The 22,588-nt window shown below is 44.5% G+C and overlaps 1 protein-coding gene across 1 annotated transcript; it reads right to left on the reverse strand.

Moving 5' to 3' along the window:
• Window positions 1-1,121: 1,121 nt before the first annotated feature.
• LOC125767318 (mucin-4) lies at window positions 1,122-20,940 on the reverse strand. Its single transcript, XM_049433785.1, has 5 exons — window positions 19,074-20,940; window positions 5,663-6,558; window positions 5,002-5,537; window positions 3,845-4,357; window positions 1,122-3,759 (listed from the first exon to the last, which is right to left on the reverse strand). Exons 1-5 carry the CDS (start codon window positions 20,710-20,712, stop codon window positions 3,462-3,464), a joined length of 3,882 nt encoding a protein of 1,293 aa, XP_049289742.1. The 5' UTR covers window positions 20,713-20,940; the 3' UTR covers window positions 1,122-3,461.
• Window positions 20,941-22,588: the final 1,648 nt, after the last annotated feature.

Raw genomic sequence — 22,588 nt, forward strand, 5'->3', positions numbered from 1 at the left:
CTTTTATTGACTTATTATTTAAGCCAAAGCTAGCACGGATATTACGAAAAAAATACCACACAACGTTTATCGCATGCTTTTTGTGACAAAACATCGTAGTCAAAATGCCACTGCACGAACACAAATGCAAATAATTTGCAAGCTTAGTACACGCATAGTACACGCACTGATTTTCTGACGCTCCTTACACTCACACACGCACCCTCCGGCGTTAGCGTACAGCAAGCTGCGCTGACCACAAGGATGGCTTTAACGTTGGAGTGAGAGCGCAAAAACGCACATTGGTACGCCTGCGTTGGTAAGCGCGAGATAGAAACAACCTTGCTATCGCTTACACACGATCCCCACGATACCGTTAGAATCGAAACTGCAAAAGAGTTAACAATGGCGTCCATCACTTCGCTTGCTCGTATGTTCAGCAAAACCACATGGATTTGATTCCGAGGACAATTGTGTTTTTTGGTTCCCCTTTGTTTTTACAAAGTGGGGTTCTTCTTTCACTTACACTTTCTAACAAGTATCACGAGAGTACGCTTTCAAAAATCACGCCAAGCCAACGCCAACGCTGGCAACAATTTGAACACGTGCAAAAACAATCTTCACTGTTCACTACATCATTAACACAACAATTGATAAACTTTCTTTCCTTCAATAAAATAAGAACCTCGTGGATCACTTTCTCGTACCAAAAGAAAACAGAACTATTGCAAAAAAAATCTATGTACCGAAAGCTTTGATAACTGAAACGTATTGCTGTCCGATCGCTACTGTCATAATTTCTCCTTTTCTCACGATCATTATCGCTGCTGCTTCGTAAACACGACACACCTACACAACTGTAATTGGCCGAAGCAGTCGCCCGATCTTCTCTTTCGCACACACATCGTTCCTCCTTGAGGGACGAATGAAAAAAGCCTAGTAAAAAAACAAGTTGCTGATTCGCTCCTCTCGATCAAATCTGTTCTTAGATTAATGGCATGGAAAATGTACGTATATAAACACTTTTTATTAATTAATTAATTAATTAATTAATTAATTAATAAATTAATAAAATTTCCCCTTTCTCATACCATCGTGTTGGCGAATGTGCCGTGGTTAGAAGTAAATAAATAAATCCAACGTTCAACTTTGAATCATATCTTTTTATTTGTTCTGTCAGGCCAGAATCCAATTTAACGCTAGTAGTAATTCTTGATGCCAATAATGTTATTAAGAATATACAATAATAAAAAATAGTATATTACCGATAATAATCTAGTCTGCGGGTACCGCACCACACTCCATCCAATTCTGTACCAATTTGCAGTTGTGCGCGGGACTAATATAATATTCACTACTTCCTTCTACAAACTTGTCTAATTGTTTACTTATAATCCCCTGCTTAAAATTTGATTGCTTTCCTCAACGTATTACTTTTCCTTCTCTTCTGCTTCCATCATACTGTACAATTTTAAAGCCAAAAACGAAAATTATCTACACCGATACACTAAACCACAATTTCGATATTTGCTCTTTTCACTTTCACTTTCTTCAAAGATGTGTTTTGTTTTTTGTTTTAGTTTGTATCCAACAAAAAATATAAACGCACAGCACTACTGTTAAAGTTTGATTCAGACTCGTGTTTAGACCATCATGTTTAGTGTGGCTAGGTTAGCCGTTTGTATCCGATTGTTACCACATCCAGTTTGCACTAAGTGACTTCACAAGGCCTCACGCATTGGCCAAAAACGCAAACGCCCACACCGTTACCACACACCAGTGTAAATCATCCATTACAGATTTAGAACAGCGATTAGAGATTCCCTGTTCCAATGTATACGGCTAAAGATTGTTCATAACGTTATCTGCGTTTGTGTTTGAATCAGTAAGTTCCTCTAATGGACATTGGTTTACAGTTTCCATTGAATATGAATGTTAATAAATGTTCATATAATGTGCAAGTTTCATACGTTGCAAATCTGTTTTCCTTCTTTCCATATTATATACGTTCAAAGAGAATCCATATTTTCAGTCCTGTAAGCTCACACACCCACACATGCAGACATTTGGTCTTTCATCTTCCGCGCTGCAGTTTTATGTTCAATTTAAACTAAACTCTTCCAGCCATTTGCAACCGAAAGCAACAACTAAATATTAAACTAATCCAAAAACAATCCATGTACAATGTGGCTAGGGCGTATAAAACGTAAGTAAACCGGGGATAACGAATCGTCACCTCCGTTTGCAGATGTGCCTACAACTATAACTGTCCTTTCCCGTTTGTCCTTACTAGCGTAAAATCCTTCCCTAGTTGCTGCTATAATAAATACGCATATCATGCTTGTGTTTTTGTGGGTTGCTTTTTCCCTTGCTCTTCTATTACGCCCTACACAATCGCTCTAGCTCTACCAAAACAAACAATTTGCTCTAGGAAAGTAAGAATACAAGGGGATTGGACAGGACAGTACTCTTTCAACTGGATCGCTATACGGCACCGTTTGGCGGTTTAAACGCATTGCTCTACTGAAATACTGATTCTGGTGGTTGTTTTTTTTCTTATACGCTCTTTCTAAAACGCTACCTCCTATACAATCTCGCTGTTTAACATAGATAGACAAATGTAATAATGGTTATTAATTGCTTTAACTAACGAGAATGCTTTTTTCGTTTTGTTTTGTAGCAGAAAATGGGATGGAATGGAAATGCAAATAATTTACTAACACACCTACGGGGAAGTGCCATTGTAACCAGCTTAAGTAAAAGAGAGTTTTAAAGCTACTGAACGAAGCTAGGGTTTACGAAAGCGGGAAAGTGTATCAGTATTCTCACGATCTCACTCTTTCGCCTCTATCTTTCTCTAGCTATTGTGCTTCTTCGTTTGTATAAGAAAAACTATATTATTTACCACGTAAAGCTACAGTGAAGCAAACAAACAAACAAATTAACTGATCGTTCGCTAAAGATATACAATACGCACCAAGAAACCAAAAAGCACAATGCCCTTACCATCCATTGTTCGGATGGTTAGACATTATCCTTTGCTGGCGCTTAAGGAACCGATTTAGTACAATCATCCAACGGGAAGATAATGATGCTGAAGTCGATGGTTGCGATCTAGCCCGGAACACACCACCGCGCAAATGAAGACGCTTACGCCACCTGTAACCGATCGATTGTTTGCTCGCGATTTTACATTGCCGTTTAACGATACTGGGCACGGCACCATTGCCAACGCTACGTGCATATGCTAACACTTCGTTCGCCACCGTTGGACGTATCGCGTAGCAGTAATGATGAATGCCTGAACCTTTGAGTAAGCCTCGCAACACTAATGCCACGTCGGGTTTATATCTACCGCCGGTTGTTTCGAGTATAAGTGCTTCGTTGTTACATTCCTTTCTGCTACGAGCGCCATCATCAACATCGATAGTATCATCATCGTCATCATCCGAATCGTGATCGTCGACATCATCATCGAGCAGCTACGCGTTAGAGTAGAGATGCTCATCCATTGGCCGGAAGCGAACCCGCTGCCGATAGTGATACTCCTTCAGGTAGGACTTTAGAGACTTTGGTAGCGTCAGCTCATTAATGCCATCGTACGTCGTGTTGCTTACGATCACAGCACGGCAGAGTTGCTGCAGGCTAAAGCTGAAGTTACGATTCAGCGGGAACGTTAGCATCGGTTCGAAAAACATCACGCAGGATGGATCCTTGTAGTGTTCCAGCAGTCCGGTAACCGTCGAGGCCGTAAATACACCCGGATCGCGAGAGTCGAAACTGTGGGAAATGTGAAAGAAAATAAAGTTGTATTAATGCAACGAATGAGTTGCGTTGTGTCGGACGACCTTGTCTGCGTTCTTACCTAAACTTGTGATTAAACTGCTCAATCCGTGCGTGCAACGACCGATTGTACTTCCGGAAGGATACGGAAAACAGAAACTCCTCCTGAGCCGAATCACGCAACAGGAACGTACCCTCCGGTTTGCCCTCGAGCAACCGTTCCGCCTCGTACCGATCCATCTTGCCCCAGTAGAAGCTACAGCTCGTAATTTTCTGCAAATCCGGCACCAAACAGTGTATGAAGTCGACCTGCGAGTGGATGCGCAACCGACCGAAACCGTCCCGGCCAGCGGCACAGCGACCGGCCGCATCCAGCGGCTGTATCAGCTTGTTTGCCATCAGCAACCCCCGTTGCATCAGATCGCGCGAATAGATGAACGCAATCGGATGGTTTGCGGCCGGACCGGAGGCAATCGTTCCACCGGACATTAGGCGCCGTGGGTGGAAATTGGGCGGTGCGTCTACACCTTCGCGAATTTCCAGCTCTCGCTGGATGCGGGCCCGTTCATCGCAATCCTCCACCGAGAAGTCATCGCTGGAAAACAGAGCGTAAGCAAAGAAAATTGTGTTAAATTGTGCACTCATAGAAACACATAAGCTTGTAGGAAAATTAATTAATCTGAAGAGTCCTTCACGTGGAAATTGGAAATTGGCGTATGTACAACTAAAAACTATGAAAAAGGACCCTTCGAATCTTAGACATATGCTTATGATCCTTTGTAAACAAACGATAATCCCTCTATTGAATGGCTGAAGGGGTTTCGACATTCAATTATCTTCCTGCCGGTACTTTGTACCGAGAACTAACATCCTTCAAAGAACAATAGATAATGCCTTAAGTGCAGATATTGTTCATTCACACTTCATTACGCGTACGTTTGTGATGGTAATGAAGAAATCACTCGAGGCGATAGTGTGTGTACGGATACACCTGGGAACAGTGCAAAACCCTTTCGCATTGATTCGAACCGATGAAAATAGAATGCGTTACAGGAGTGGGGGGAACTAGTTCACCCGTACCGATTGTTTAGTTGAAGTGGAATTTTCTCGGAAACACTCTACAGCCGACCGCACACACATAATCATTTGAGTTCAGGGAAATCTTCACCGATACAGTTTACAAACAGCCAGAAACAGATTATTTCGCTAGCTTTAGCCACACCACTGTGGACGTCGTACCTGGTGAGATCAAACAGAACGGGTGAATCCGATAGCAGTATCACATCGTTAGCGGGAGTACCGAACAGCTGCCCTGCTGCTGATGCTGCTCCTGCTCCTCCTACACCTGCCCCAACTGGTCCGTGATGTGGGTGGTGATTGGAACCACCGGACGTCGTCGAGAAGAAGAACGTCGAATGGTGGTCGGCAACCAAGGCGGCGGCGGCCATCGCGTGATGATGATGATGGTGATGGTTGGACAGCATCGAAGCGGGTATCGGTTCTGGGCTGAGCGATATCATCGGTGCCGGTACACCGGCTATCGATTGTGCGGATGTGCTAGCATTACCGGATCGGAGTGTGCTAAGCATATGGAGATTGAGCGGCAACAGTCCGGAGCCGTGTATAGCTTCCTCCAACCATTCGACCGATTCGGCCGGTCTTGGGCTGGTTACTCGGGATGGTCCCGCTGCAGCTGCCACAGTTGGTACGGGCGAAGATGGTGGTGGAGGTGACTCACTCACCTTCCGGTAAGCCGTACAAACGCACGAATCGTCCTGTTGAGGCAAAACAACACAACACATAACACGTTAGCAATGTAAAGATGAACGCACACCCAACACGGCTATGTCAACAAAGTTCACACTTGTTTTTTTCAAAGCCCAAACTCCCAAACGCTTACCTTATCCGTTTCACCTTTCAAAAGTTTCGCCGAACTTATCAGCGAACTTCCGCGAAGTGTTGTACCGCCGCTTGATACGGCTGCCGACACAATACTGTTGCTCATGTCCGTGGACATTGGTACGGCGCTCGTCGAAGCACAACTGTTGGAAGATGATCCTGCTGCTCCCGTTGCTAACCCTGCCGTTGCTTTGGTCGTCTGTTTGTGGGCCCCGTTCAGTGCCGCGGTTGTTCGCGATTGTGACGATCCGCTGGAGGATTTCAGTGAGAAAGGCCAGTTGGACTTTTTCGATTTAACATTGCCGGTACTGGTGATTGCTGGAGCCGTATCAGTCGAACGAACATTTTTCGACCCACTAGTACCACTGTTACGATGCTGCTTATGTCCACTGCCCGGTATCCAGGAGATGCGGGATCGTTGCTGTTGGTCGGGAGATGTTCGGGTCGCTACTGGAGATGTCGCTTCGCCCGTTGGACTGTTGGCACAGCAACTTCCGGTGCGTGCGTTTGACGAACGTGATCGACGACCGGTGAACGATAAGGAACCGAACAGGGTAGACGCGGCAGAAGACGTGGTCTTCCGGTTGCAACAGGACGTTACGGTTGGTGAGCCACTGGGTGCCGTTGCTGATCCTGCTGCCGCTGTTTTCGATCGGACGGCGGACGATGGAGACACAACACTACCAGCCGTAACCGTGGTTGCTGGCGTACTGTCACTGGTCGTGTTTGCTAAACCCGTCGAGTCCGCGCTGGTCGATGTTGTTGCTGCTGCTACTACTGCTGCTGTTGTCAGTTTCGAGGAATTGTCCTCCAACGCTACGGTTCGTACAGCATCCTTTCCAGTGTTTGGTGCCGTTGTACCAGCAGCAGATGAAGTTGCCACCGAAGATGATCCAGCTGGGCGAGAGAGAGAAAGATGGGAAGATAAAATAGAGAGCGAAAGATAAATATAGGAGATATTTAGAGAGGCGAGTATATGAAAACGCACATGACACGATGGTTAGAAAGGTGCAAGAGAAAAACGACCAGCAATAGGAGAGACGCACAATTCAACGCACATACGCTTTTGCGCGCATGGTAAAGAGAGACAGAAGGATAGAGAAAGAGAATGTAGAAGATGATGCTTGTGTGCACGCTGTATTCGCGGAAGCGAAATAGAGACAGAGAGAAACGAGAGCGAATTGGTCGGATTGAATCTTATTAAGTTGGAAGCACTTCCAGGAAGTTCGGGCTAGGCGCAAATGCTGAAAAAGCCTCCAATATCCCGGAACAAAAACTCATCACCGGAGCGATCCCTTTTGGCTTTTGTGTCCTCGGTGTCCTTATCCACTGCTGGACGCTGGACGGAGGATCGGGGATGGGAAAGGATCTTACTGCCGTACGCAGCATCTGGTAGGTTGACAAATAAAAGGATATGATCGACACTGTGTTGTGAAACATGAGTGACATTACATTTAACAGATTAGACACATTTTCTGTGCGTCATGCTATTGCAAGTTTTGCAAAGTTTTTTTGTTTTTTCAAAACACCAAAAACGAAATGGTTTAAAATAGCACAATAATTCTCAATAATTGGTCAAATAAAACAGTAAAATAGCATAACACAATGAAGCCAAAGACTTGCGTTTTTTTAACAATAGAAATTGGGTGGAGATAAGGATAAAAAAAAACATAATTTGATCCTCCAGAACCTAACACCCATTATTTTACAACAAAATTGTTACTCCCCTCTTCCTAGTGCCCAAATTGGATCCCAAAACCGGGAAAAAATTCATTCAACCAACGGAAAAAGTTGCCGCTTTCATTCCTGGAGGGAACCGAACGAAAATACACTTTCCCCGAATGGAGGTTGGACCAGCAGTGTACGAACGAAACAGTTGCATAGTATCAATCAGCGAACCCGCCGGTCCGGAGATTTCTGTTACTGTTCCGGTTACACGGGCAACGAGTGAACGAAAATTTGAAAATCTCGTTCGACAGATTTTGTGTCTTTGGAAAGCTTTCGGCAGGGGCACCAAAAACATAAAACACAACCGCAACAAGCGCCTCTATCGGAAGTGCTACGGAGAGGACACCCATTCTCAGAAGGTGGGCGCCAATGTAACTTCTTTTTTTTTTTTGAGGCATTATTCTGAGAAGCAAGCAACAATATAAATTTGTAAACCCGGGAAAGTTGGTTTTGTAGCACTTTGTGGCAAAACCAGACAACTTGGTGCAAAGGTTTAAAAGTAAACAGACAAACAAACCGAAACAGGAAATAACACTCTGGGGAAAATTAATCCATCCACAATAATGGAACTTGGTTTTATGTGCAACAAAAAATGATTAGCGAAAGATACTCGTGTAAGAAGGAGTTTCACGATGAAAAATTCCAACCAATTTTATCTAGCGCAATGCCCTTAACAATTCGTAAAATTCCATCAACCGATGTGGTTTGCATGCAATCCCAATCCCACGAGAAGGTCCTTTTGCTGTGAGAAATGCAAACACACGCACACACACACACGCCAGAGCATGCGCATAGAGAGCACTGGATAACAAAACAGTTTACAAACTGAACCAAATACGCAGAAATAAAACTAATCTGCCAACAAACAATTACCACGAAATGATGCTTCCTGTGCCCTTTTTGCAAATGGCATTGGCACGAGAGAGAGAGAGTTCAAAAAAACAAGGTGTACACAGAAAGGTTCCCTTGTGGTCAGCTGTTACACGTATCTCCGCAACAACAACAAGAGTTCCTATTGGTGTCCTTTCCCGATATGGCTTAATGTTCCTCCGGAGTTAGGTTTTCCTGGTTTTATTTCTGCGAAGGTGTCCGTGTGTCTGCGGTAGTAGTTTGCACAAAAGTACAAAATTCAATTTACCAAGAATAGATAGCAATGGGTCTAGTTGGGCGAGATACGGTGCACGGTGAAATATCCAAAGGATGCGAGATCTCTATTCAATCTCTACCCTTTTCCAGTGCTTCATTTGCATGCCGTAAAGCCTTGACACGGCTGCTCTGGACGCGTCCGAGATAATTCATTTGTCCTTTCCTTCATTAGGCAGGTGTCCCTGCACTCGCACCCTGCAAAACGTTCCTTCTTCCACTAAGTCGAGGATTTACTGATTTCCTTCCGTGAAAGGGATTCAGTGTAAACACCGTAGCCTATCCAGCACCGACACAATCAACGTATGGTGTATGGTGCGGCGGAAGGCGGATGACCGAATCCGAACCGCTCGTTAACTGTTACCGTTTGATCCTGCGTTTGATGGCAGTGTCACCTTCCGAGTACGATGCGGATCCTTGGGTGTGCGTTTGGATTTGAAATTTTCCCAAAAACCAACCCAAAGAAACCCGAACATCCTTCCGTGAAGCATTCGCATAAATTTACATCAAAAGGCGTCGACAGGACGTTTACCGGGTTTACGCAGAATTCCGAGGGGTCATCATTTGCAACTGTGCAATAAATAAACCGTCGAAGCTGAAGACGCATACATCCAGCAGATGAAAGAAGGTCGTCATGTAAAGTTCTCTCCTTCGTTATGTTGTCTATCTTGCTCCTTTATCATCGTGCGTGCGAAAATCGGTCATAAACCATACGGAACTCATGGCAAAACATGTTACGACAAGTAGAACGCATCATATTATGTTCGGTTCGATGACGTATCTTATGTACACAGACTGCTGGCTTATCGCACAGCTGCACCATTACGAACGAAATAGCGGGGCCCAATCCTGCTTGCGTGTGTACACACAAAAGAGTGAAGCAGCTGCGAATGTTCATTGCCCTACAACCATATGCCCTTTCCCTTCCTTCAAAAACCAAAGTGACCTGTTTTGCCCTTCGAACTCCTCAGTTACTATGGAGTTCTGGTGCACAAGATGTGCGGCTCTGGAAAAGCTACGCCACCATATTCGTACCAATTGTTTGCCGTCCTCCGCACGGTACGCAACCAAAGATAGATCTTCACGATGTCGTCCGAAATGTCTCCAGCGACAATAAGGGGCACTTCAAACGGGCACTGAACCGGCACAAGTAGAGCACACATCACATCGTATCGCCGAAGCTTTAAGTACGCTACCCGCGCTACCCGATAGACCGTTGCTTCACAGCTTCCAACTTCAAATGTTGCACACAACATTATTGCAAAACTGTATTCGCCGGACGCAGCAAACTGTACTTCAGGGTGGGCCCACACTGTCACACAGCCATGCCAAGACAGAAATTGGAAACAAATGTGATAATGGTCCGCGGGACAAATTATGGCAGATCACCAGTGTCGAGGTTACTCTGGGCGATTGTACGAGGGCATTCATTTTTTTAATTTAATTGTCTTGAACCTTCTGTACCGTGCAATGGCGATTTCGCGTGACTTTAAAGGTTCCGGTCCTGGCGGCCGGAGATAGTTGGCTATTTATTACTTTTTTTCCCCGCTCAGGAAGATTTGTAATCTATAAAAGCGGCCGAAAGAAATATGTACGTCATCTAGGTTATTTAAGTCTTTCTTATTGTTGCAATTATCCTCATATGCAAAAATTCACATGCATCTCGAATTCTAGATAGGAATTCTGTGGTAATTCACAGATTGGTACTGTTGTATATCTTTGAAGTATGTTACCGATCACAATACTGCTTAAGGCGATTAAATTTGTAATTCTGATATTTGTTACACCTGCTTTGGCGTCTAGAAGAAGACTGATGGGTGAAGTAATCTCTTTTGTTGCAACCACAAACTACACAAACGAGTAAAAACTGCTAATAGAAACATTACGTACGAAGCGCAAATTAAAACAATTGACCGTCCAAAACGAGTCGCGCGAATTGGACAACATTAATCCACAAACAGTTCACCAAAGAGACTCGTTTCAGTTGATCCGGCCTGCACACTACCAACGCCATCAGTATTAATCTGCTGCTAATAGGAAAAAATGACAAAATTAATGATTCCTTCAACAACATCCAATTTGGCACGGTCTGGAGGAGAAGTGAAGTTTGGGTTCCATTTTTTTTGTACTGTCATTTTTGACTTAAAGAAAAAAAAATACAACCAATTCGATCCACAACAGGAAAGCCAAATTAGCGGCTCATTAAACTGTCGGACGTTATGGCTAGGGATGGGTTTCGCATGCACACGCCAGCGCACGTGGTGTATGTGGTAACATCAAATATTATAAAGGTCTTGAAAGCGCTTAAAAGTGATGTCTTGATACAATTCTGCAAAAAACTGACAGTCAGTCGTATTTTAAAAAATCAACTCATACATCAAATATTTCCATTGAAATTGATCTCTCTCTATGATGTTTGGTTTTGAAGAAATGCTTGAAGAAAATCGTGGAACTTTCAAAAACGATCACTGTACATCACTCGTTGCAAAATATTGCAATGAAATAAAAATAAACAAACCATTACCGTGCCATTCCTTTGAAGTACAAACTTACTATACCATTCATCGTTTCTACGAACCAACCGCCGCATGTGTAGTTGGCAACACGTACAAATCAAACAGATTTGTAAACTAAAGTAATCGCCTTCCAGCAAAGGTTTGCTTCGTGCTCCACTTCACCTTCTATCAATATATTTTGACAGATCGTTCCGCGGATCAAGAACGCGGCACGATAGCGGTAAGAAATTCAGACGTAAAGCTATTTTCCCCGAAGATGCTTTCTCTTTGATGAGCAGCAAAGGTTTAGCCAGCCGGGACCGTACAAAAAACCGTCACGTTCTACCGACTGTCGTTCAATCGTGGGCTAAGGTTATGCCAAGCGGCAAGATTTCAATGGAAAAGATTTGCCCAACTTTTTTTCAAGAATAATTACCAGCTATTGGATCATCAACAGGAGGTCGATTGCTCTGTTAAGTAGCTTGTATACTTCGCTTAACTACAGATTTCGGAATACCAGCAGTAACTCAAGACACCGAAAACTAATCCTCGAATATAGAACACCAATCCGAAAGTATCCCAATTAGCTACAAGTTTGAGAAACGATGCAATATCGAATTCCTAGAAATTCATATCGTTCTTCTTCACTTACAGTAATATTGTAATAGACCGAAAACTTTTCCAATGTTATATCAATGTTTCGGAAGTCCTTAGGTTTTTGCACCGAACAGTAACATTACATGCTAACACGATACTTCCGTCTCCTAGCTGCCTTACGGACACATACATAAAGGGTTTCAAAAGGCCCAAACAAACAATGGAAACAACATGAATCTTCTGCATTTGCAGGTACGGAACGAATGAAATCTGAGCGGTACGCATTCTCCAGCACGCCCGTACCAAACGGATATCACAAACCACCTGACGGAGAATTCCACTTCAGGGAAACAGTAATACCCAATGACTCATAATACAAAGTGTAATTTCGCACCTCTTCCTCTTCGAATGATCTACTGAGTAACAGTGAAAGTATTTAGCCACCAGCTCATCAGCTTCCTCGCTAACATTCCACGACAATTAGCACAAAGTTCCCATGATGCTTCACACGCTTCCCTTTTCGCCATTCTATTCTTAATGCTAATTGGATGACCAATAATCCGTGTGTTTCTTTGTGTATGATTAAAAGCATTTTGCTCTGCAATTGTTTGCACCCTTTTTGTCGACGTAAGATGAAGTAGTTGGAAACAAGATCTCTCTCTTTCTCTCACTACTTTTCAGCATTCAAATTTGTAGAACTGGTGTGGACGCGGGTCTAGACGCTGCCAGATAGACTGATCTTTTTAGTTCTTTGACTTCGACCCTTAATTGGTTAATTGCTATCGATACTGGTTGAGAGTCCAGTTAGTAGAACCTGGACCTGGTAGATGTTTGGAGAATGATGTAATATTTTCTAAAATATTGTTTATAGTAAAAACACTCCAATAATACGTCTAGTAAGATTATGAGCAAGATATGATTATTAGAGACATTCTTCCAAACAATATCGGCCAATATTCTGAAGCAAAAGCTTTACTAACCTTCAGAAGCCTCGGATTTATAATTCTGGAAGGGACACAATATCTTCAAAAACCTTTTATGAGCCATCATCATCTGTAGATGAAGCTATTCACGAGGCAGATAATGTACGCAATATCTTCAATGCACTGTTCAATACACGAGCGATACACACAACAAAAACTTTATATAAAAACTCCAATAATAACAAATTGTCTTCTCATTAACTCCAATCACTATAAGCACTTGCACCAACACTGCACGATCGTCAAGGAACTTCGATTCCTGAAGCGCAACTGTCACCCTGCACCGTCGTAGAAGAACTGCATTAATTCGGCGAGCAATCTTCACTGATATTGTACCACACGCAAACAAACGCCCGAGGTCTGATGGGTCGGGCCCGCAGAGCCGAGGGTGTGTGTGGCACGAGCTGGTGACGCATGCTGAGCGAACGACGAAACCTTCTGCCGACCCTCACGCGCGCTCCTCGGTGCTCAGATGGATGATCTGTGCTTGATCGTTCACTCTCGAAAGGAGCGCGGACGTGCCGTACCAGTAGTCGGTACGTATTAGCCGTAACCGCACGGCTGGCAGAACGAAAACCCGACCCAAAACCCCGAACACAACCGCCGCGAATCGCTGAATCGTAAAATCGCGGGCCCTCCCCTACAGATGATTCCAATGACAAGGGCACATGGAGAGAGAGTGGAGTGGCGAGACCCAGAGGTTTATGGGTTCCAGTCAATGCTGGTAGAAATGAATGCGAGCGCGATACTGTTTGCTGCAGCCGGGGAACGAACAAACGCGCTACGACTGACGGTGACTTCCTTCTAGACGGGGACGTCGTGTGCGGTGTGAGATTCGACTAACAGCCGAGTGACCCGTGTTAAAGCACCCGTGGGCTCTATGTGACCCTGACAGCAACCCCCCCAAAAGTTGAGTAGGAAAGGAAAAAACATAAGTTATCAGTATTGCTTGGTAGCGTCGCGATCTACACCAGCACCACACCACGACCGTATCCATACACATGCTAAGGAGCGATTGTCCCCTGCAAAGTTTGTCCCTCTTGTTGCAGATGCGATCGCAACACAACACTTGCTACAGTTACCCCCGCCAAAGCGAACGTCAAAAAAAAGGGAAGAAACTTCTCGGGTGAGAAGTAACGCAAACCGAACAGGCACCAGGCACACAACTGATTCCATTCATCACAATCAAAAATTGTCTGTGACTAACCGCGAACGAACATGAACGATCCTGTTCGATTCTGAGCACATTTCACGCAGCTGCAGTTGTTTACATCAGCGCGCGAAAGTTCTATTGCGCTGTGCCAGTTTGTCCACGTATGCGTCTCGGGGGTCCACACACCGTCACTCAATCGGATCTTTCGCCCTCGGCTTCCACTTGCATCCTTTTGCGGAGAGAAATGTTTAATCTTCAATAAACATAAATTAATAAACATCACAAACGGTTCTAATACAATAGCTTCCGCTCTAATCAAACCATGGAGCTACGGGCACCTCCAGCTTCTACTTTCTCACACTAATCTCCCGGTCGTCTACGAATCAACATTTGCGATTCTCACACGGTATGAAGCCGCCTTATCGCTTAACATACCTACCGCAACTGCGACAGAACAAAAAAAGGGCGATTGCCTTTGAGGCGATCTACTTCAGTCACCTCTAGTGCTTGTCGTGGGGTGCCACTTCATCCACCACTACACCAAGCGGAAGTTCCCAGGCCTCGACGAAAGAGTCTGCCCGTTGCTTGCCACCCTGATTAAGATGAACTCGATTCGCATTCGCAGCGAGTTCAGATGACGACATCATCCTTCTTTTGCAACCGAGTTGCCGGGAAATGATGCAATACTAATCCCGTCTTAACAAGATTTGGACCGGAGGCGGCGACATTGGATCCCGAACATTCTGGACGAAAATTTCTGGCGAACGACAGAACATCCACATTCCAGTGAAATGTTACGACCCAAGGGCACGAGGAAAGGGGAATATTTATTCTTCCACAAAACCAACCCAAACAGCGTGGTGTGATGTTGATAGACGGTTCTCTGGAAGTCACTCAAGTCCGCAAATGAGACATGTTTGACATATGATTGATTAGTGATAAGACAAACTCGTTTCTCGCAAATTTTGTGCGATATGAACTCAATCAATGGTTACATTTTCCAAGAAAAATTGGAAAACGTGCTAACATCTTTGAAATGTTAATCATTCGTGAACATATGATGTTTATATCTCCCATTGGAGTAAGACACCTATTTGGTGGGTTTCAATAAACATTAGGAGCGCCCACTAAATTAAAACGCTATATAAGGAGTTCTATGAGGAGGAGTAAGGAGGAGCTGTTTAGTGAAGTAGAATTCACTTGTTAAGTACCAATTTCGTATAATATTTTACAATCTCTTCTGCGATGACTAATCGCACACTTTCAGAATATCCTTATCTTTCTAACACGCAGGTGTCATCAGCATGAATCACAAATAGTTTTAAATCCAGCACGAACTGGAATTTCTCAGGAATATATCCACTGCTCTAACGATTAACAAACACGAACGGGATAGAGTTAACTGACCTACCAACGATAAAGCAAGATGCACATTGAGACCTTACCATTACGCCATATCATACAACTTTCTTATCAGTACGCTATTTTTGTCACCAACCTTATCACATTCTTCACAAGGTGGTCCACAAGGTTCTCGTAAAACCCCCTAGTCATAATTCCCTAGACGGTCCGGGTCTACATGATACGACTCAAACTGCATACTCGCCCCTTTACGATCGATAGGAAACATACCCACCGGATGGCTAGATTCATTCATAAACACTTTTACACAATGAACGAAACTCCCCTAACAACAAATGTATGGAAATACAGCGACAAAGAACAGCTTCCACCATTTCTTCAAGAGGGTGATAAGAAAGTGAAACACAGCATAACATCACATACGCACAATTCTATTAGCAGCCAAAACGGAAACGAATTAAGCAATTGAGGCATGATTTCTTGAGAACTCGAATAAAGCTATAGCCGTCGGCTATACAAGAAAAAAGGCACTTCTTTCGAAAGCACTCACGCGTGGTAAGTACTAACGGGTCTCGGGGATGATTCGAGAGACAAATGGGAGATAATGTGATGAAGTAGCCGGATAGCCCCCCGGTGTCTAATTTATGAGCTTGTCTCAATTATCATATTGAAAGGTTTAATTCAATCAAATGGGAGGGGCATTTCTTTTTTTTCTCATGATCATACAGAACTCCCATAAGAACAGAAAGATAGTGACGAAAATTGTGTTGGACACGATTCGTTATGATAATGGGGTAGAAGAAGACCTATTTTCAAGGAGTTATCAGGTATCAGGTGTTCCGGATTCTTATATCGCAAGATAGATTATGTTTTAAACAAATCCATTTCGATATCCAACTACCCTAAATATGCTATTACCATAAAAACTAAAATCCCGTTCTAGCTCAGTACTTGGAAATTTTAAACTTCGACACCCAAAGACATTCCCCATAATGTCTCCTTGACCTCATTGACCATACCGTGACACCATTGTTACGTAGCTGAACATATTGCACCGTTATCCAGTGACGAAAGCATCCGTTACCTATGCTACTGGGGCAAAAATTGAAAGAAGAAACACCGGTTTTTTACGCGGGACTAGCATTCAACCACCAGCAGCACACAGGAAGAGGCGAATAAGTGGAGAACGTAGAAGTACAAGTTTAGAGCAGCGCAGTGTCGTCTGACAAACGCAGTTGGCAAAAGGGGGAAACCGTGGTGTATTTGTACTACCGTGGGCTGATAACGCAACACCTTCCACGAATTGACTCACATTTCTGGCCAGTTCCGGGGAAGACCTGTAGCCATCGTACCACCACGCCTCAACGCGCCCTACACGCTTGTTGTAGAATACATACCGCCATGGCAAACAAAAAATTCACGACATCATGAACATTGTTCCGTTTGGAAGTGCTTACTTTTCGTACCAAGAACTCCTCCATCTGTCAGTCTTTGGTCGAATTATCCAACGAACGCTCATCTAACTTCATGCATGGGATGTTTTTGTGTATCACCAAACCGGACGCCCAACCTGCAGTGTGGGACAACACTCATGGGAAAAAAACTCTCTCATCCACGTTCGACGAATTCAAAGACCCATTTCCTTTCTCGGCGTGTAATCCCATACCATCAGGGGGTGATTCATGCAACCGGCTTGGATGGAATGTTTAAGCGCATGGAAAGCCGATTCGACGAAAACTTGAGATAAGAAAAATATCCGCCAAAGGTGTACTATGTACTGTTGTTAGACCAGCAATAAAATGCTGTGCCACTGCCGTGATATACTCATCTTAAGGTCTTAAAATCTTTTCATAATTGCAATGAACTTTGCGTACTGTCACATCCATCATCCAGAAACAAAACCAGATTCCGAGACTCTTATCCAAACATTCATCATATACTTCTGACAGCATAAAGGTAACAATTGTATTTGCTGTTATATCTTCACATTATCACGACGTCTAGAAGATGACAGGATATGTAGAAAAAAACACACCAAAAGCAATTGGAATTGCGCAGATTCAGACCTCAAACACTTCACAGCAAAGTGTTATGTGATGTAATATCAAAGCTTCTCACTTCTATTTGTCTATTACACCATCTTCACGTTCCTGCTTATTCTACAGTGCAAAACAAGACGCCATCTTCTGCAATATTCCAGTGACAAGGACATTGACTGTCGTATCGAACAATATCAAATGATGGTACTAGTGTTGCATAAATTCCGTAAAGAACACCTTTGAGGTAAACTAATGGGAAAACATGGTGCTTCGGGAGTATTTTGCATATTAATAGGACAAAAGTGAACGAATAAAATGCATCCCTGTGCAGGCACACTTTCCTGCATTGTACATACACCTCCGCACAGGTAGTAATATCCAATTTTCACATTTCATCGCAACCACTTTTCCTGGAACGAAGACGAGCACAGCGCTCTGGCTGTGGGCTATCGTTACTGAACCACTCCTTTTGCTCCTTGCTATTTGCGAGTGGGAGTCGTCTTCGGCAAAAGAACAGACGACGCTTCAAACGACCACGGAAATTCATCGGAAACGTTGAAATGGAAAATTTCTTTCGCTGGCAGGTAGAAAAGACACACACACACACAACATCATGCTTGCAACACACAGTACGACCGTCCAGTACTCCGAGATAGAACAGACGGTAAGGTAAGAAAAACTGAGAAAACGGCAAAAAAAACTGAAGCGAACGCGTCCGGGCGCAGATTGTTCGTAATTGAATTCACAATTTTCCATTCTTGCAGTGTGCCACGATCAAAGTGTACCGGCACTTCCGGAAATTTTCAACGCCATTCGCACAATCTCATGAGCGCCCCGTGGTAGAAGGAACGCTACATGCCACGACTTCGTGTTTTAGACGACCACGCGGCGATGCATCTTGCTTGTATGTCAGCTGCAAAGGACAGCAATGTTTTATGAACATATTTACCCTCTCCAACAAAAAACGGTAACTGTGTAGAGTAGCATACGAAAAGTCTGCTTGGTGAGCAAGAAGCGCATGGTGTAGTATTACTGATATTTCATTTTCTCCTTTGGATCGCTTTGCTATTAACTATTAATGGGACGAAACTTCAAAGACTGTTTGTGGAAACATTCGCTACAAAGTGCCGTCGATCATTATTTCAGTCGTATTTCGTGGTAAGGAACTTAGATGGAAAATTTCGTATCCCGGAAAGTTTGTATTCTTTCCATGACCACAATTGGAAGAGGAAATATGTAATAATATATCTTTTATACTTGGAAACTTACTTAACCTTGAATTTCATGATAGAACAAGGTCTAGATGAAAAATAAGACATGAAAATGGTTTAAGAGTTATCATTAAAAATTCTGAATTATCCCAATAGACCTGTAGCCTTATTTTTATACCACACATCAACCAAAATCGCACAAGCATGTGTACAAAACAGTCAAATTTTATGACCCATATGTTCCCACCAACCTCCACATGATAATCCGTAATAGGCGGACAACTTCTGAAGTATGCGCAATGACTTGAAATACAAATAACGTAATCACAGACGATTGTAAATAAATATTATTGTTGTGAAATAAGGCACACAAAATCGTTTCTGCATTCCACGCTAGGTGCACCGAACTGCATTATAGCAGTGCACTCCCAACATTCTCAGTGACTCCATAAAAGGGCAATAGAGAACGGAACCAGTATGACGCCCTCCCCACCTTCCACACAACAGTCATATGACACTTCACCGTTTAACGATTCGCAGCAAGATGTCCGTGGGGTGTGTAAGCGTAACTCACTGGCTGGGTATGATACTACGATGCCTTCGGTACAGCGCATGACCATACAAAATAACTTCCCACGATCCAAGGTGAATTCTACCGACCAAACACAGCTCTAGACAAACCGATCACATTTTCCACCTACCTTCAGTGTTGTCCGGTTCGGTTGAAATCTGATCAGTCGAATGGGAGACACCCGTATCGTTTGGACTGTTATCCCCCGCCAGTGAAGTTGCCGCCGCCGTAGGAGCATTCAGTTCGGGCAATTTTTCACCACCGGTTACCGAAGGTTGGTTACTAGTGTTGAGAATCTTCTCCTCCACCTCACCAGCATTGCCATTGTAGATGCTCGTTCCACTAGCAACTGAACTCACTGCTCCACCGGATCCACTACCATTGAGCAGCCCGCCCAGCGAACCAGATGCGTTGGCTGCCATTGCCATGGCACAGCACGTCGGACATTCACCAACACTGTAGGGATGTTCACCACTTTCCTCCGTCACATTGTTGTTGCTGCTTCGCTGTACTACCGCCGAAGTTGTAGCCGGTCCCAGCCTTAATCCCTCGAGTTTATCCTTCAAATCTATATCGATGTCCATAAAGTGTGGGCTGGCGGTAGCTACCGATGCCGATCCGACAGACGATCCACCGTCAGCAGGGCGAACTATCGCACCATTGCTAGAGCCAACCATCCCAGCAGGGATCCACTGATGCTGAGTGTGTTGCTGTCTCCAATCCATTGTATTACTGGGTGGCACCTCTGGCGGTATATCGGCGATACCTCCCGCCACAGGATGATGATGATGCAGATGGTGCAGATGCATCAAATGATGATGATGGTGGTGATGGTGCAGATGGTGATGATGGTGGTGCAAATGTCGCAACCGATGCAACAGATGACTGATTGTGGCGGGATCATGTCCACCGATCATAAACGATACTGCTGGCGGCGGTGCCGGTACTGCGCCTGCGATGCTCGCCAGGTTGGAAGACATCGACGATAATGCAGCGGGCGCCATTGTGGTTGCAATGGCAGGAGCGGACGATGTCGTCGTAGGTATCGTCGGTGACAGATTGGGCGACTCATTATTGTTCAACCGATTGTCGATCGATCCTGTGTCATTCGCATTGCAACTACATCTCACTACTGGTTCTCCACTCTCCAATTCTGTACAGCTAGTCGATTCTACTGACGTTCCAAAATTGCCATTCTCAAGGCATGCACACTGCCGGGAAAGTGTATCGTGTGCCGTGCCGTCCTCTGCAGGTTCAACGCTTCCATCATTCTCCCCAGCAACGGTACGCGTAGCATTGCCCGTTGGTGTGATATCCTCTGTCTCCGTACCGGCGGCATTCGGTTCCATTTTCAGCATGCAAATCGTAATGGTAACGGAGCTTTTCGCGCTATCTTCCTCGTCTGTATTGCACTCAGCACGTCCCACACGTTCGATGTCACGTTCAGTTACGTCTAGCGCCGACTCAAACGCGACGTCCACCACACCACCATGCCCCGGAACGCTAGGGCTGGAGAAGGTGTCACTGTTGTTGTCGCGTACCGTTACTACTTTCCTTGCAACCGATTCTACCTGCACCAGGTGCTCAGCCGTCACGACCAGTTGCGAGTTGTCACTTAATTTACCGTCACCACCAGTAATACTGCTGTTGCTGCTGCTGCTGCCAGCAGCTTCCCGCTGTTCGACACGTTTCGTACCTTTTTTCTCCTTCGTTTGCTTCCGTTGCTGATGCTTCTGCTCACGCTGGAGGCGACTATGTTTGCCCCCCATGAGTGTCCGATCCGATCGTTCGTCTACGACTGGCGACGTACACGCTGCTGCACAATCGTACGCATTTGGTACACGCGGTGACACTAACTTTGCGACTGCCGCGGGACGATGATGACTGTAACGTCGTGTGTTACTTACACGGCGACGCGCCCTCTCCTTCTCTCTCTCTTTCTCTCTTCGTGGTGGCCTGTTTATCTTACTCCGATACTGCGCAGTCGCACTTTCTACGCACTACCGCACACCGCTAGTCTGGTCGGAAGGATAGGCGGGTTCTGCCTAACGCTGCGTAATGTGCTGTTTCTTCCAACTGAAGGCGGAAGGTTCGGTTAGCCGGAAAGCAAAAATTGGTCGACCACCACACACCAAGCAACGAATTCTCGATGTCGGCTACTAGCGCGGGTATGATGTTTGGTTCCTGGAAGAGATTAAACGTTTATTAGATTTCGTTCGAAATTCATTTCTATGATACGTGGGCTGTTGTCGCTGTTCCGTCCGCTAGCATGTTTCTAGTCCGTCATGACAGCCAGGGTAAAGTTCAAGGTTACTAAATGTAAAAAATTCCTGCTAACTATATTTATACTCTTTTTCTTCCATTCCAATTAATGTTTTGCACTCTTTCCACAGAAACGGCAAACGGTTTTTCTTGTGAAATATGGTCTAATTCAACCTACTCTCGGAATATCGAACTGTTCGGAGTACAACTCCACTCAAATTATGCAAACTTTATCGCCAACAACCAGATTGATGTTTGGACCTCCAGCATAAGGTAGCGAGCACATATATCACGACAAAAAGTTACACCATCCTCCAACGAATTCTGTTTCTACAATACATTGTTTTCGCCCTATCGTTATCTTTCCAACACCTTGGTGTGTACCATTTATCCTTGGCAGCGATACACATTACACGCTTAAACACATACTCCACTCGTTCAGCTGGCATTCTTCATCGCCGAAAGTGACCCTGAACGCTATTTTCCCTACAGCACGGTGATGTTTATGAAACCAAAAAGAAAAAACAACCAAAACCAAATAACCCAATTCGGGCATGGTTGAATTTAGAAACATGCGCATGAAGGGAAGCTGCTTAGATTTTTGTACCTTTTCCATAATTCAACCAACACCTTTCCGAGCGGTTGCTCCGCAAGTCCCCCCAGACATCTTCAAGACCTGGGAATTGCTCTAGCGGCTTGAGATGCTGATACCGAGACAGGGAATTTGTGATGTAAAACAGCTCTAAGTTATAGTAACCGAATGCGTACTAAAATTGAATTAACTACATCTGGAGTCGCGTCCCACTATCCTGGCGCACAACCGTCGAACTGCGGTACACTCAGGTTGTCCGAATTCTGGTCACATGTTCTAAAATCCACACCCACAACAAAGTAACCTACTTTTGAAGGTAACAGCGTGTGCTCATAACCGTAAGGAGGTCAAACTTGAAGGACTGTATCGGATTTATATCGATCGATGATGATGAAAAGCACCACCATTAACCAACTTGTTCGGTGGTTCTCGCACTAGAAGTTCTCCCTTCATTTCGTGCACAGAAAGAAGAACATTTACAGCAAACATTTTCTAGCTGCTGCACGGCAAATGTGCAACGGTCGAGAGACTGCTAGCAAAACCCGCTGCTTGGCTCTAGCACAACTCGCAGCACCGTGTAAACAAAACCCCCGCAATGATGTGCTGGTCATAAACAAACTTGGTCTCGTTTGACCACCAATCCGATGGAGGAGTCCACCATCCTCAACAGACCTCACAATGTTTTATGAAGCGCAACACACGACGTCGTCGGCGGTAGGAGATGACGTTCGGAGTGACATCAGTTAGAATGATCAGAAATTTACACGTGACACACAACGCATCACCAACGG

This window comes from Anopheles funestus, chromosome 3RL (assembly GCF_943734845.2).
Source record: "Anopheles funestus chromosome 3RL, idAnoFuneDA-416_04, whole genome shotgun sequence".
NCBI classification, from domain to species: Eukaryota; Metazoa; Arthropoda; class Insecta; order Diptera; family Culicidae; genus Anopheles; species Anopheles funestus.